The sequence below is a fragment of the Microtus oregoni genome, unplaced genomic scaffold (assembly GCF_018167655.1).
Source record: "Microtus oregoni isolate MIOR12 unplaced genomic scaffold, Mior012 000017F_ref0000208, whole genome shotgun sequence".
NCBI lineage: Eukaryota > Metazoa > Chordata > Mammalia > Rodentia > Cricetidae > Microtus > Microtus oregoni.
In genome coordinates, this window is record NW_024543076.1 from 6,268,682 (window position 1) to 6,284,132 (window position 15,451).

Here is a 15,451-nt window from a genome sequence, read left to right on the forward strand (position 1 = left end):
TGTCCCTCCCTCTGCTTGTTCCTGGTGTGTGGCCCTAGTCCATCAAGCCCCTCCTAACCTCTGCCTGTCTTCAGCAGTGAGAAGTGTGGCCTAAAAGTTTTCTAGGGGCTTCCTGAACTCTTGGGAAATGAGGGTTTTGAAAGGTTCAAGGCAGGAAGGGGCTGGCATAGGGAGGAAAGGGTGCGGCCAAGGCAAGTGATATCACAATGGGCACTGCCCATCCTGAAAAGGAAGTTGGGTGGGGTAGAAGCAAGAAGGCCGAGGGGGGAAGGACACTGAGAGGTCCCCAAAAAGGAGGGGGTCACAGCAGCTGGGGCACCTTCCAGGCTGGAGGTGTGGGCTATCTCCGGGAAGGGGTGGTCACTGATGTCCAGCAGGAGTCCTTGAAAGGCAGAGCCCACTAGAACATCCCTGAGACTCCACCATGTTCCTCTTCTCCCGGAAGACCAAGACCCCCATCAGCACCTACAGTGACTCCTACAGGGCTCCTACCTCCATCAAGGAGGTCTATAAGGACCCACCTCTATGGGCCTGGGAAGCCAACAAGTTTGTGACCCCAGTAAGTACAGGTTTCGGGTGGCATGGTTATACAATCGTGTATCTGGATGACTGGCCGCTGTCCCTGTGTTTGTAGTTATTTTTGGTATTTTTTTTCATTTATGTGTTTGTTTGTTTGTTTGTTGAGACAAGGCCAAGCCTAGGCTGGCCTTCGTCTTGTGACAATGCTCCTACTTCAACCTCCCACGTTGCCTGGGGTTGCAGGCATGACCCATGCCTAGCCATTCTGTGACTGCTTTGCCTTTATTAAGACAGAGTCTAATAACACAGTCAGGCCTTAAACTTGTAGTGTAACTTGCCTTACTTTCCTCATCCTCCTGCCTCAGCCTCTCGAGTGCTGGGATTGTAGCATGTGCATCACCATACCTGCCTTTATTTTTTTTGTGTGTGTCATTGTTCATTTTGTGGTGCTGGAAATCAAATCCAGGTGTCAAGCATGCTAAGTGTTCTACTCCCTGAACTATAACGCTAGCTATTAAATTTTTTTAATTTAATTTTTTAAGTATTTTTCGTTTGTATCCTTTTTGTTTACATGAATACTGGGGATCCAAACTCAGGGCTCGTGCCTACACAGCAGGTGCTATTACTCATTGAGCCATCGCCCCAGCTTCTTAAAGTTTGATATGAGGGTCCCCTGAACTCGCTCCGTTTCCCAAGCAATCCTCCTGCCTCAACCCTCCAGCAGTGTGGAAAATAGTATAGGGTCCTGTTCTCATGGGACTACAGTGGGGCGGGAGTAATGATAAACAAGAATAAAGCCACAGAATTTCTAAGTTGTCCAAAATGCTGTCCAGCAAATAAACATCATAATGGAAGTGGAGGAAGCCCACTCCCACGGGTCACAGAAGGCCTTTCTCTCAAGGTGACCTTCAGCTGGAACGAGAAAGAAAAGGGAAAAGCAGGTAAAGAGTTAAAAGAGAGCTGAAAGTTCCACGTGACCAGAAAGTGCAAATGCCCTGGGGCTACCTGTAAGACAGCCTGGAAGGCCCAAGAGGCTGACCCTAGGCCTAGGCATCACAGTCCCTTCTGTGTCTGGAGACAGGTGAGGAACAATGAGTGTGTGGGAATTAGAGCTTGTGGTAACAAAAGAAATTCACGAATAGAAATTTATAAAGTATTTTTGTCCAAATGTGCTCTGAAAAAAGTAAGGAGGAAGGGGGAGCTTGGAAGACGGCAAATTGAGCTAAATTGGGCTGCATACGGATACCTGTATAAAGCCCTAAGTCTCACATGAAGTTAATTTTTAATTTTTATTCTATTTTGAACAACCACGAGTGATAAATATAGTGATAAGAAAGACAGGATTGCCTGGTAACAAATGCCAATGTCAGCGCCACGTGAGACGCATATGCTTAACTAGGGAAAGCAGAGGAACTAAATCTGGGGGCTCCAGACTGAAATTCAAGGTCCAGTGTTTCTGAACCTTTGCATATTCACACACACACCCATGCACACACACACCCATTCACACACACTCGCCAGCATACACACCTGCACACACCTTCACACCTGCATACACACACATACTCACACCTGCATGTACACACAACACATACCTGCATACACACACAATACACACTTGCATACACACACGTACACCTGCATGTACACACAACACATACCTGCATACACACACAATACACATTTGCATACACACACATACACCTGCATGTACACACAACACATACCTGCATACACACAATACAGATTTGCATACACACATACACCTGCATGTACACACAACACATACCTGCATATACACACACCTACATGCACACACATACTCACACCTGCATACACACATAACACACACCTATGTAGTGATGAGCTGCAGGACTGTTTTTCATCCCACCTGGCTCCCACATGGCTAGATTAGCCCTGGAAATAACAACACACAAACTGTATTCTTTTAAACACTGCCTGGCCCATTAGTTTCAGCCCCTTATGGGCTAACTCTCACATCTTGATTAACCCATTTCTAATAATCTGTGTAGCGCCACAAGGTGGTGGCTTACCAGGAAAGATTCAGCATGTCTGACCTGGCCGCTGGCTCCTTGGCGTCTGCCTCACTTCCCTTCTTCCCAGCATTCTGTTCTGTCTACTTCACCCACCTATGTTCTGACCTATCAGACCAAGCAGTTTTCTTTATTAATTAACCAATGAAACAACAGATAGATAGAAGACCCACCTACATCACACCTACATGCATGCACACACACACCTGCATACATGCAACACAAACCTGCACACACACACACACACTTTCACACCTGCATGCACACACACACACACACACACACACACACAAACCACTGTATAACTTCTATGGGAGAAAATACCCTCACTGCAGGTCTTCAGGTATCCAAAGTGCCACAAACAACATACGTTCACAATAAGATGTAGGACAAATCAAGGCTGGCGGTGCCGCTTGGTGGTAGAGCACTTGCGGAGCATGCTTGATGCCCTAGATTGCATCCCCAACACTGATAAAAAGATAAGAAAACTGGGTGCTGGTGACGCACGCCTTTGATGCCAGTACTCAGGAGGCAGAGGCAGGTGGATCTCTGTAAGTTCTAGGCCAGCCTGGTCTACAGAGCGAGTTCCAGGACAGGCTCCAAAGCTACAGGGAAACCCTGTCTTGAAAAAAAAAAAAACAAGAAGAAGAAAGGAAGGAAGGAAGGAAAGAAAGAAGGATAAGTGGGACTGGGGAGACGGCTGCATTGGTAAGGTGGCTGCTGTACAGGCATGAGGATGTCAATTCAATTCCCAACACCCAGTGTAAAAAGCCAGGTGCAGTGACTCACGCCTGTAATGCCATAGCTGGGGAAGTTGAGGCAGGAGGACCCCTGGGGCCCTTTGGCAAGTCACTCAACCAGATCTCCGGGCCCAGTGAGAGACCCTGTCTCAAAAGTAAGGCAGAGACTGATAAAGGAAGACATTGAACATTGCCTTGGCCTTCACAAGAACATCCATATATTCACAGTTGCACACACACACACACACACACACACAAACAAATGATAAGGAATTTTCCAAGGGCTGGAGAGATGGCTCAGGGGTTAAGAGCACTGGCTGCTCTTACAGGGGTCCTGAGTTCAATTCCCAGCAACCACATGGTCGCTCACAACCATCTATAAAGAGATCTGGTGCCCTCTTCTGGCCTGGACATGTATATGCAGGCAGAATAAGTAAATAAATCTTTTTAAAATTCCAAATAGATATTAATCACATATGTTAATTAAAAAGTTATACAAAACAATAAATAGATGAGTTAAACAAAAGAGCATACATCAAGAATAGACTCATACATATACGGAAACAATATTAAGTAAAAATGGTTGACAATAAAACCATGGAAAAGGATTCATCGAGCTTGGGGCAGCATGACAAATCCACGGAAGAAAAATAGACTGCTTGGTAAGAAAGCTAGTGGTTCATATGGATAGAAATAAAATTAATATCTAATACCACACCCAAAATGAAAGTCCTGTCAGATTAAATATGGAAAGTAATACCATATAACTTTCGGAAGAGAACACAGAACACCATTTCCATTATCTGAGAGTATGGCCAGATTTCTTTACCCATAAAAGGCATTAACCATCAAACAGATTAATAATTCAGCTGGTTTAAATGAAGAACTTCTGTTCATCAAAGACACATTAAAGAAAAAAGCCACAAACTGAGAGATTTGCAACATGTAACTGATTAGTATACAGAATACATAAAGAAGTATAATCCTCTGGGCTAAAATTGAACACACATGCCTTCTGACCCCTGCCCGAAACTACAGTAAACAGACACCCGAGACCCAGCTTCACAAGGGCGGTGAGAAAACGCTAGTGGCAAGAAAACCTGGCAAGCGGGAAGAATGACAGAGAGCAGCAACTGGCCTAGCACAGCACGCCTGAGAAAGCGGTCGGAAAGCCAGGAGTGGGACGGCCGACATCATTCGGATACAGAATTCCGAAAGGCTCAGGGATAGGCCACTGGGGTTCTCTGGAACTGAAGGTGCAATAGGACCAAGGCTAAAATATGGATATTTGAAAGTCATTTAAGCAGTTAAACCTACTCATCGTTTTTATTCCTTGCTGCGGGCTGACTGCCTGGCTCTGTCTCTAGAAAAGTCACAGGCTTTTTTTTTTCTGTCCTCTTTTTCCTGGCAAGGATCTTGAAAGCAGATGCGCATCCGTATATTGACGGTCAAAACCCCCGGCAGCCCTCTCTGCACTGACAGCTGGGTCTTTTCACTACGCCAAAGATTAAAGGAGCCTTCCCAAAGAATCCCATCCCCACAAGAGGAAAGGTGTGAGGAACACTGGTGTTAGACTCTGCAGGCAACAGTCCAGTTGGACTAGGGGTGGGCGCCATGCCAGTTACCCGGGCAAGATCGCTCAAGGCCTCGGATACAAACTCTCTTAGCTTTCTATTTATGAACGTGAGCAAAGACCACAGACATCTTAGGAAAACCTCTAACAGAAAAATGGTTGATGCCTGTGAGTTCTTCTAAATGGTTCTCTCTCTCTCTCTCTCTCTCTCTCTCTCTCTCTCTCTCTCTGTGTGTGTGTGTGTGTGTGTGTGTGTGTGTGTGTGTGTTCTGTACCAGTGGAGGCCTGAAGTTGATACTGGGAGTCTCCTTCAATTGTTCTCCATTTTTTTTTAAAGCGTGTTTTGCTTGTACACACATCTGTGCACTGTGCACAAGTCCCTGGAGGTCAGAAGAGGGTATCAGATCCCTTGGAACTGGAGTTCCACCTGTTGAGCCACCACCATGTGGGTTCTGGGAAGCGAACCCAGGTCCTCTTCAAACACAGCAAGGGACTTAACTACCGAGCTCTCTCTCCGCACCCTCCATCTAGCTATCTTATTTGAGACAGCGCCTTTCACAGAACATGGGACTCAAAGACTCAGCTGTTCTCACTGGTCAATGAGCTACAGGGATCTGCCTGTTTTCCGCTCCCTGCTCTCAGCATGAGGGTTATAAGCATCCTTCACGGGCTGGAGAGAGGGTTCAGAGGTTAAAAACATTGGCTGCTCTTCCAGAGGTCCTGAGTTCAATTCCAGCAACCTGGTGGTGGCTCACAACCATCTACAATGAGATCTAGTGTCCTCTCTGGCATGCAAGCATACATGGAGGCAGAACACTGTATACATAATAAATAAATAAATAAATAAATAAATAAATAAATAAAATCTTAAAAAAAATAAGCATGCTTCACTGCACCTGGCTTTTTTTACAATCCAAAACTCAGGTCTCCATGCTTGCCCAGCTGACACTTCACTGATCCAGCCCTGAATGGCTGCTTCTCTCTCTCTCTCTCTCTCTCTCTCTCTCTCTCTCTCTCTCTCTGTGTGTGTGTGTGTGTGTGTGTGTGTGTCTGACGGTTTAGGAAGAATATTTAGTATGTGTATATAAGAATGTACATCTGTGTGTGTGTTTAAATGCAGCTAGACTATGTATATAAAGCTCAGGGAAGCGCTGAACTATAGCTCCCTTGCACATGAAGCTGCTTCCACCCACAGATATGGCAGAACATCATCAGCTAGGCACACATTATCCCCCAAGGTCCTGAACTAAGGACTTTTCTGGGAGCAACCAGGCATCAGCCATACACACACATAAAAAGTCTTTGCCTTTGAAATCAAAGGGTCAAGGGTCTCAGCTAGCTTTTCAGACTGGCTATGGGACATGGGACCTATGCCTTATTTGGATTTCTGCCCTCAGTTGAAGACAAGGGACCCCAAAAGGAAGTCTTCATTCAGGTTTTCATAGATCTATCCAAACAAGGAGTGCTGGGCTGAGGTGAAATAAACTTCAATAAGTAGAAGACTCCAGAGACAAGAATAAGAAAAGGAAAAAAGCAGGGGCAGGGGTGGCGCAGGCCATTAAGCCCAGGACGCGGGAGGCAGAGGCAGGCGAATCAAGGTGAATCAAGGTCTACAGTTCCAGGACAGTCCGGGATGCACAAAGAAACCCAGTCTTGGGAAAAAAAAATATTCAGGTGATGGTGGCACATGCCTTTAATCCCAGCACTCGGAAGGCAGAGGCAGGTGGATCTCTGTGAGTTCAAGGTCAGCCTGGTCTACAAGAGCTAGTTCCAGGACAGGCTCTAAGAGTACAGAGAAACCCTGACTTGGAAGAAAAAAAAGGATGAGGAGGAGGAGAAGAAGGAGGAGGAGGAGGAAGAGGAGGAGGAGGAGGAGGAGGAGGAAGAGGAAGAGGAAGAAGAAGAAGAAGAAGAAGAAGAAGAAGAAGAAGAAGAAGAAGAAGACAAACAAACAGAAAAACAGGAAAAACTATCAAGGATAGATAATGACCAGAACAAAGTGAGACTCAAGGTCATAGATTGTCAGAGAAAGAGCCACGGCAGTGTTTGGGTCTTGTAGAGACAGGGTGTTAAACGTTAAAGCAGATGTCCCACCAAACCCATCCTTTGGCTTCAAGGTGCTAGGTGTCCTCCCTGCCCCAGAAATCTGCATAGGGCAGTCAGTTCCCAGGAAGTCAGCCTTCCGTCTAGGTTAAGAACGCCAGTTACCCTTGTGGAGCAAACATTCTCTTCCTAGCACTCACATGGTGACTCGCCAATGCCTGTAACTCCAGTTCTTGGAGTTCTGGTGCCCTCTTTTGGCCTCTTCAGACCCTGCATTATGTGATGCGTGTACACACATGTAGGCAAAACACTCATACCCAGAAAATTAAAATTAAGGGCTGGAGAGATGGCTCAGAAGTTAAGAACACTGGCTGCTCTTCCAGAGGATCTGGGTCCAAGTCCCAGCACCCACATGGCAACTCACAACTGTCTGTAACTCCAACTCCAGGGGGTCCAACACCTTCATACACACATACATGCAGACAAGGCACCAATGCACAAGAAATAATAAATAAGGTTTTTTTAAAAAGAAAGAAAATTAAAATTAAAACAAAAATAGGTCTCTGCAGGAGGGCTAGTGAGACACTAGAATTCATCCCTCTTGTATTGGGGGGTAGGTGGGAATCCAGGCAGGCCGAACTTTTCAGGAAAGGCTAGCTCTAACTGCAGTGAGGTTCCAAGGCTTGGGATCTCTCTACATGTCTCCTCCTCTCTCCCTCCGGCCAGGGTCTGACTCAGACTATGCACCGCCATGTGGATCCCGAGGCTCTTCAGAAGATGGTCAAATGTGCTACACAGGACTACACCTATAAGAACTCCATATCAGGCCACCCTTACTTGCCTGAGAAATACTGGCTCTCTCAAGATGAAGGTAGGCTCTCAACCTCTTCCTAATTTGACCCTAGGTCATTGCCCCGGCAATAACCCTCAACTTGAGACTTGAGCCCAGTTTGGATCCTGATCTTTGTCCTGACCTTCTTACTCATGAATTAGACCAGTTCCCTAATCAACCCCCTGATACTATCACCTAGTCCAGTCCTTGACCCTAGAGAAGACTCAAACCCATATTTTTTGGGAGTTTGCAGTCTCAAAATAGAGCTGGAATCTAGCCAGGCATGGTGGCAAATAGGTACTGGTCTCAGCACGCAGGAGGTTGAGGCAGGACAATCACTTGAGCCTAGCAGATTGAGACCAACTTGAACACGGCCAGATACCATTGGAAAGACAAACATCATTGGCAAGGCCTGGAGTCTCACCCCCAGCAAGGTGGGGACAGGATTTGCCTCCTACAGGTCCTGTCTCTTCCATCCCCTTAATCAGCCTTCTCCATTGGCTTTCTCCAGCTGTCTGTCTCTCAGCCCTTCTACAGCCCGGGGCATTTTCTTTCCACCTACAGTTTTTTATCTTGCTCTGTTCTTTCACAGAGACATAGTCTAGACTCACATCGTTTCTTAAAAAACACCTTTCTCCCCTGGCTACATGTTTAGGATCTGTCTCCCTGTCTATTTCAAAAGGACAAAATGTTGTCTTCTTCATAGCTGTACCCTCTCTATCGTGGGACTTTATTGGTACATTTATTTCCAAGCTTTGTTGGATAAATTGATAATTCCCAGTTGACGCTGGGAGCCTGGAACACTGAACTTGTACTTGCGTGTGAGATTATCACACCCGTGGGAACATTCAGGGTTTAGTCTCTGAGACGGGCCCTGCATTCCACTCTTCTGACCACGCTCTCCCTGAAATAACCTCCTTCTTCAACTTCCCTGTCTCTAGCACACTCAGTGTGGAAATGGGAGCTTCCTTGGGGTGCTATCCAGAGCCGTCATCTTTGACTTGCAGACAGGGGTAGTGGAGAAATATGCCACGGCACATCTGGCGGTCAGGGCAACCGGCTTCTGTTCTCTCCTTTAAGTGGGCTCCAGGGCTGGAGTTCAAACCAGGCTTTCTGTATAAGCACCTTTACCCACATTGTCTCCCCTGAGGCCATTTTATGTAATCCATACATGGCTTTAATTACTTTTTTTTTTAAATGAGCACACATTTTATGGTGCTGTACCACACTGACTTCTTTTTTTTTAATATGTATTTATTTATTTGTTATATATACAATATTCTGTCTGTGTGTATGTCTGCAGGCCAGAAGAGGGCACCAGACCTCATTACAGATGGTTGTGAGCCATCATGTGGTTGCCGGGAATTGAACTCAGGACCTTTGGAAGAGCAGGCAATGCTCTTAACCACTGAGCCATCTCTCCAGCCCCTTTAATTACTTTTTTAAATGATTTATTTATTTTTGTTTTCTGGGCATCGATGTTTTGCCTGCATGTATGTCTATGTGAGGATGTTAGATCCCCTGGAACTGGAGTTACAGACAGGTATAAGCTTCCATGCGGGTGCTGGAAATTGAACCTGGGTCCTCTGGAAGAGCAGTTAGTGCTCACACATGCTGCCGGTCCATGGCTGTAGTTACTGTCCTTGTAAACCTCATTAGTATCCCACTCTCTTGCACTTTGACCTGGATGTTCAAACACCTCAAACTCAGTATGTTAAATCCCCTGGTTTAGAACAGCAAATTTAACACTCTCAGGGGCTGGAGAAATGGCTCAGAGGTTAAGAGCATTGCCTCCTCTTCCAAAGGTCCTGAGTTCAATTCCCAGCAACCACATGGTGGCTTACAACCATCTGTAATGGGGTCTGGTGCCCTCTTCTGGCCTGCAGGCATACAGACAGACAGAATATTGTATACATAATAAATAAATAAATATTTTTAAAAAATTTAACACTCTCCTCCCTCCCCTCAGGCAGCTGTTCTTCTTGGATTTCTTTTATGGTTTTCTAGAGCTTGGGTTATTTTGGTTTTGGTTTGGTTAATTTTGGTTTTGGTTTTGGTTTGGTTTGGCTTGGTTTTGAGGCAGTGTCCCACTATGTACCCATGGCCGGTGCAGAACTGGATGTGTTGACCAAGCTGTCTGGAACCCATAGCAATCTGCCTGCCTCTGCCTCCTGAGCGCTAGGGTTACGAGCTGTGTCACCATGCTCATTCTTTAAAAATATTTTTATTACATGTATCGGTTTCGTATGCGTGTATGGGGGACAAGACACGTCACAGTCCATATGTGGAGGTCAGAGGTCAACTTTGCGGAATCTATTCTGTCCTTCTACCACACGAGTCCCAGGGATTGAACTCAGATTGTCAGGCTTGGTAGCAAATACCTTTACTCATTGGTTCTTCTGTAGCCCAGGCTAGCCTAAAATACACAGTGTCATCCTGGCTGGCCTCGAACCCTAGGTGAGCCTCCAACCTAAGCCCCACAAATGCTGAGGTTGCAGGAATGCACCATCAGGCCAGAGTTCTTATTCATCCTGTCCCTCATCTGTCTCTGTCCTTCAGACTTGCGGGGGCAGACCATAGAGAGCCTTGGAGGACATGGTTAAAAGATGAAGCAGAGCCGGGCGATGGTGGCGCACGCCTTTAATCCCAGCACTCGGGAGGCAGAGGCAGGCGGATCTCTGTGAGTTCGAGACCAGCCTGGTCTACAGAGCTAGTTCCAGGACAGGCTCCAAAGCCACAGAGAAACCCTGTCTCGAAAAACCAAAAAAAAAAAAAGATGAAGCAGTACTAAAAGGTTTTGGACTAGAATAAATAGTATCTTGTTTTAAATTTCACTCGTGGGAAAGGGTCGTAACTTCTACACTGATGTTATGTTGTAGGACTTCAAAGATGGAGCGAGTAGACATGTAGGCTAACCCCAACAGCTTTCTACGCGCCAAGCATTCATTTACTTCTTTCCTCCTCCTCCTCGTTCCCTGCTGCTCTTCTTTAGACGGGGTCTCAGGTAGCCCAGAGCTGACCTTGAACTCCATCTGTAGCCCAGGAGGACCTTAAACTCTTGATCTTTCTGCCTCCACCTCCTCAGGCCTGGGTTCGTCTGGGCTTTTTGTCTCTTTGTTTTGGTGTTTTTAATCAGGATATTATTATATAGTCCAGGCTGGCCTTGAACTCAAAGCAATTTTCCTGCCTCAGCCCATTGGAACTACAGGCAGGAGCCACTATGTTCAGCATTTTTCTAAAACTTTTGTATAGATTGACTCATCTAGACTTCACAACAAATCCTGCACCTTTTTCCCCTGCCGCGCTGAAACTTGACGCCAGGCACTGCACCGCAGTGCATCTCTAACCATGACATTATTTTTGTCTCCTGGTGAAGGCAACACAAGGATAAAGGAGTGAGATCATAGAGGAAGAGGGAAGAAGTTCAAGTAGCTTTAAGGTTGACTAGGCAGACCTTGGGACCTGGACATGCTAGAGGGAGGGGATGCCCCGTTTCCAGGCTGGCTGATACAAAGAGGGTGCAGTCGGGCTGGAAGATTATAGCCCAATGGATACATACTTGGCTCGAGAGCATCCCTTAGGTGAGACATTTTCTGCAGCTCAATGGCAAAACCAAACCAAACACAGAAATGGTAGACAGTGGCATGGTGTTCCAGGCCTGTAATCCCATCACTAGGACTAGGGAAGGTGAGGAAGGAGCCTAAGCTACACAGAACTCCAGGCTACCTGGTAAGATCCCGCCTCCAAAGTGAATAACCAATTGGTAAGGGATCTGCAGGTCTGGACTTGGGAACCCGGGTCAGTGAGGGTCAGCTTTGTGAGAGAGATCAGAAACATCTAGACGGTCCCGGTCTCTGGGTGGACTGAGAAGTAACCCTGACGCCTCCACTCCTATGATGAAGAGGACAAATGCTGTTCAAGCTACCTGGACAATGACCGCTACAACACATGGAGGACAGGACCTTACAGCAACTACTGGAACAAGTACACCACCTGTCTCCCCCGACTGCCTAAGGTACCTACTGTTCCGACCACAGCTACCTGAGGTCTGGGACACACATGCACGTACGCACGCACGCACGCAGGCATGCACTCACACACGCACACCATCTCCACACGGCGGAGACTCTTCTCCATCAGTAAAATTGGAGTTTTTATTTTTTAGCTAACAATGGCGACCAGGAGTTGGCCTGGGATAGACCCCTGGGTTCCAATCTCTGACCCAGCTTGGTGGCGGCATAGTTACTGTGCACTCCTTGACCGTTTTTGAAGTTTGTCAAGTAGCCCTGCCTCATCTGGTCTGGCTACTGTGACGCCATTGCTACCCTCGAGTCAGTAATGAAGTAGGTCCTTCCTGCCCCACTTTCCCCCTCCATTGTGATGGGAACAAGGATAGGAGAAAGATGAGACTGCTCAACAGCAAGAGGAGACTTCCAAGAAAATGGAGTCTCCAGGCCTGTTTCAAGCCATGTAAGGCAAACTGAAATCCAGAGCAGCCCAGTTTAATGGGAGGCTGAAAGCTGGCTGAACCCTTTTGAAAGAGAACTTTCTCGTGAATCGGATTCCCCACCCCTCAAGTTCCCCCAAGAGATTCTGATGAACAAGCAATATTAGCTAGAGCCCCCTTTTATAGAGACGCCCAGACACAGAGGGCATATGGGCAAATGATAAAGTAGAGTTGTCAGAGTCCCAGGCCTAAAAGCACCTCTACCACTCACCCCTGACTCGGGTTCTAGCATCCTCACCTTCACCCTGCCGGCGTAGGCGGAGCAAATGCGTTGCCCAGCAACAACTCCAAACAACCCCTAAGAATGGGGGAATTGCGGAGGAGGGGAGACTGCGCCGCCTGAAGACAGTCTGGGCATTCAGGGAAGACAGCCCCCCCCCCCCAAAAAAAAAGAAGCAACTTGTCTCGTGACAGAGCTTAAGGTAGACTGTGTGCCGCTTCCAGGATGCCGGGATGGAGACGGTAGTGCGAGGAATGCCGTTGGAGTACCCTCCTAAGCCCGAGCGCCTCAACGCCTACGGTAAACGGCGGGTTGGGCAGGCTTACTGAGTGCGAAGGAGAAAACCAGATGGCAGGAAGGGGATATGGCGGACCAAGAGAGGGTGTAGTTGTGAGTCTGTCCCTGTTTTGTCTCTCCCTCGGACGCTGATCCTGCTTTCCCCCCCGTCCCTCTGACCCTGTCTTTGGGTATCCTGGACTCTGGGCTCAGAGCGCGAGGTAGTAGTGAACATGCTGAATTCGCTGTCCCGGAACCGGACTCTGCCACAGATTGCGCCCCGCTGCGGGTGCGTGGACCCTCTGCCGGGCCGCCTGCCATTCCAAGGATACCAAAGCCCTTGCTCCGGCCGCCACTACTGTCTGCGCGGGATGGACTACTGCACCACCGGGGAGACTAGCAGAGAACGCCGCCTGCGGCCTTTGTGTTCCGAGGAGCCGACTGTAAGGTTCGCAGGGATCCGCCCGCCTTGGCCGGGCTCCACTCACAAACGAGCCCTGCCCCCCTAGAGTCCCGCATTCTGCCTCATTCTGGCTCTGTTGTTAACACGCCAGGCCCCCATCCCCAGGGCACAAGCGAACAGCTAAGGCGGAAAACCAGCGTGAAGGTTACCCCAAGTCCTCAATCCTGTCCCTTCCTAGCGTGCTCAAGGTCAACCTGATAAGTGTTTGTACTCTTGAGATCCTGCAAAAACAGTTTAAGAGGATTCTAAAGCCCTCACACCAGCCGCAATCTTTTTCACATTCATGGGCCCTGGCCCGTACTGGACTCCTGGGACTGGAGGCAGAGGTTCTAGCCTGGGTCTGGGAGCACCGTCAGCAGGGGGCAGGTTCATCATCGGGAGAAAGGAAGTGGTTACTGCTTTCCCATAGGGTTCCTGGCTTCCTTGAGTGCTAAATGCTATGCGCACAGAGGAGCACTGCATCCAGACACAGCAGACAATACCAGTTGGGTCTGGGGAGAAACTTTCAAGTCTGTGACTGTTTAGAGCTTTACAGAAAAGCCCCGAACGCTCTCCCTAATTCTATGATGATCTCCTACCCCTCCTCAAGCCTGATTCATTGTCAAAAATTGGATCTTTTCCCTCAGAAGGAGTGTGGGTATGGGGAGCGTCTCAGCCTCTAGAAGGCCTAGAAATGCTATCTACTTGAGTTGAAGAACTCGCGGTCTCACGGAAGGGGCGGGGGCGTGCTGGATCCTCAAAGGCTGTATCTGATCCTCTCCAGACTCCTGGCAGCAAAAGCCAGGCCTTGGTGCGGAGGGGACTTCCTGGAGCCTTCTCAGAGGCCCTGCTGTAATGGGTTTATGAAGGGCCAAAGAAGGAACCACAGGACTGATACTGTATCCACGTTCTTAGTCTGGACTACTGGGCTATGAGGATATCAAAAAGCCCGACCTCTCCCTGCTCTTTCTTCCTTCACTAGGAGTGTCTCGCCCTACGTTCACCGGCCCGGAATGCAATGTGCTGTTACAACTCCCCCGCTGTCATACTACCCATTTCCCAACCTTAAGTAAGTTTGGCGCATTCACTTGTACGCTGGAGACAGTGCCTTTAGTGGCGGTGGGGGATGAGCGGGGAGACTAGTTGGGGTGGGAAATGCATGTTGAGGTGCTCAGACAGGAAATCTAACGCCAGGGGGCGCTAGTGCCATGGGGAAGTCAACGGTTGCGAGAGACCAGAAGACATCAACGAGGGCTTGAGTTGGCAGTGGACTTAAAGTCAATGGAATTGGGTTCAGGGTTTTATATAAAGGATAAAAGTCAAGGTTGAGAAGGTATGTCTTGGATATCAGAAAATCAACAGGAGAACGGAGGTCAGAAGTGAAATGTTGAGATAAGGTTAATATGGAGAATTGGAGTCAGGTTCGTCTCTCCTTGCAGATGGGACACAAGCCACTTCAAGAAAACTGGTGGTCCCCAGAGAAACAACTATGTTGTCCACCCTGAGTTTGTGTCTGAGACCTATCCTGTCTACCATTCCTGGTAACGCTTTGGCCAGGTCAAGGAAGAGGGTGGAGCAATAAACTCTTCACCGCAAAGACTGCTTCCTGTGTCCTTACCTAGAAAGATCTGGATGTGAACCCCCCCCCCTTTCCAGTCACCTCAGGACACCCCTAAGTGCCCTCCTGATACAGAAGTAACCCTGCTGATGTCCTCTTCCCCATCACCTCAGAGCTTGAGCCCAGCTAGGCATGTAGCTCCATCAACGTTGAAGACCCTCTAGCCGACATTTCCCCCAATGTACCCATAAACAGACTCCGATCACCTCCCAAAGGCTCTCTCTGCTCAGACACCTTTGCCACCCTCCCCTGCCCAGTCTAAGAGCTACAGAACATCATTTTTGGAAAGACTCGTGATCAAGAAACTTCCCATTGTAACACGTTTCTCTGTCCTACAAGGGAGCAGAGGGTGGGGTGTTCTAGAATCTTCTCTTGCCCCACTGCTTGCTTTAGGGAAAAGGGTATGGACAAAGCACCAGCTTTTTGTGTTGTTTTGTTTTTCAGGGCAGGGTTTCTCTGTGTAACTGTCCTGGAACTCTCTTTATAGACCAGGCTGGCCTTGAACTCGTGGAGATCCACCTGTGTCTACCTCCTGAGTGCCGGTATTAAAGGAGTGTGCCATTATCTCCCAGCCAGCACAGACATTACTAACTAAGGTTGTCACTGAGAGCAGGAGCTACACATTAT

At 47.9% G+C, this 15,451-nt stretch overlaps 1 protein-coding gene across 2 annotated transcripts; it reads left to right on the forward strand.

The window, feature by feature from the left end:
- The first annotated feature begins 45 nt into the window (after positions 1-45).
- CUNH9orf24 (chromosome unknown C9orf24 homolog) lies at positions 46-14,803 on the forward strand. Of its 2 annotated transcripts, XM_041667402.1 has the most exons (7): positions 46-559; positions 7,656-7,800; positions 11,664-11,776; positions 12,713-12,788; positions 12,978-13,212; positions 14,189-14,275; positions 14,646-14,803. In XM_041667402.1, the coding sequence occupies exons 1-7, from the start codon at positions 425-427 to the stop codon at positions 14,749-14,751; spliced, it is 897 nt and encodes a 298-aa protein (XP_041523336.1). In that variant the 5' UTR covers positions 46-424; the 3' UTR covers positions 14,752-14,803. The 2 variants fall into 2 exon arrangements, with proteins under 2 accessions (XP_041523336.1, XP_041523337.1); XM_041667403.1 differs by lacking the exon at positions 12,978-13,212.
- Positions 14,804-15,451: the final 648 nt, after the last annotated feature.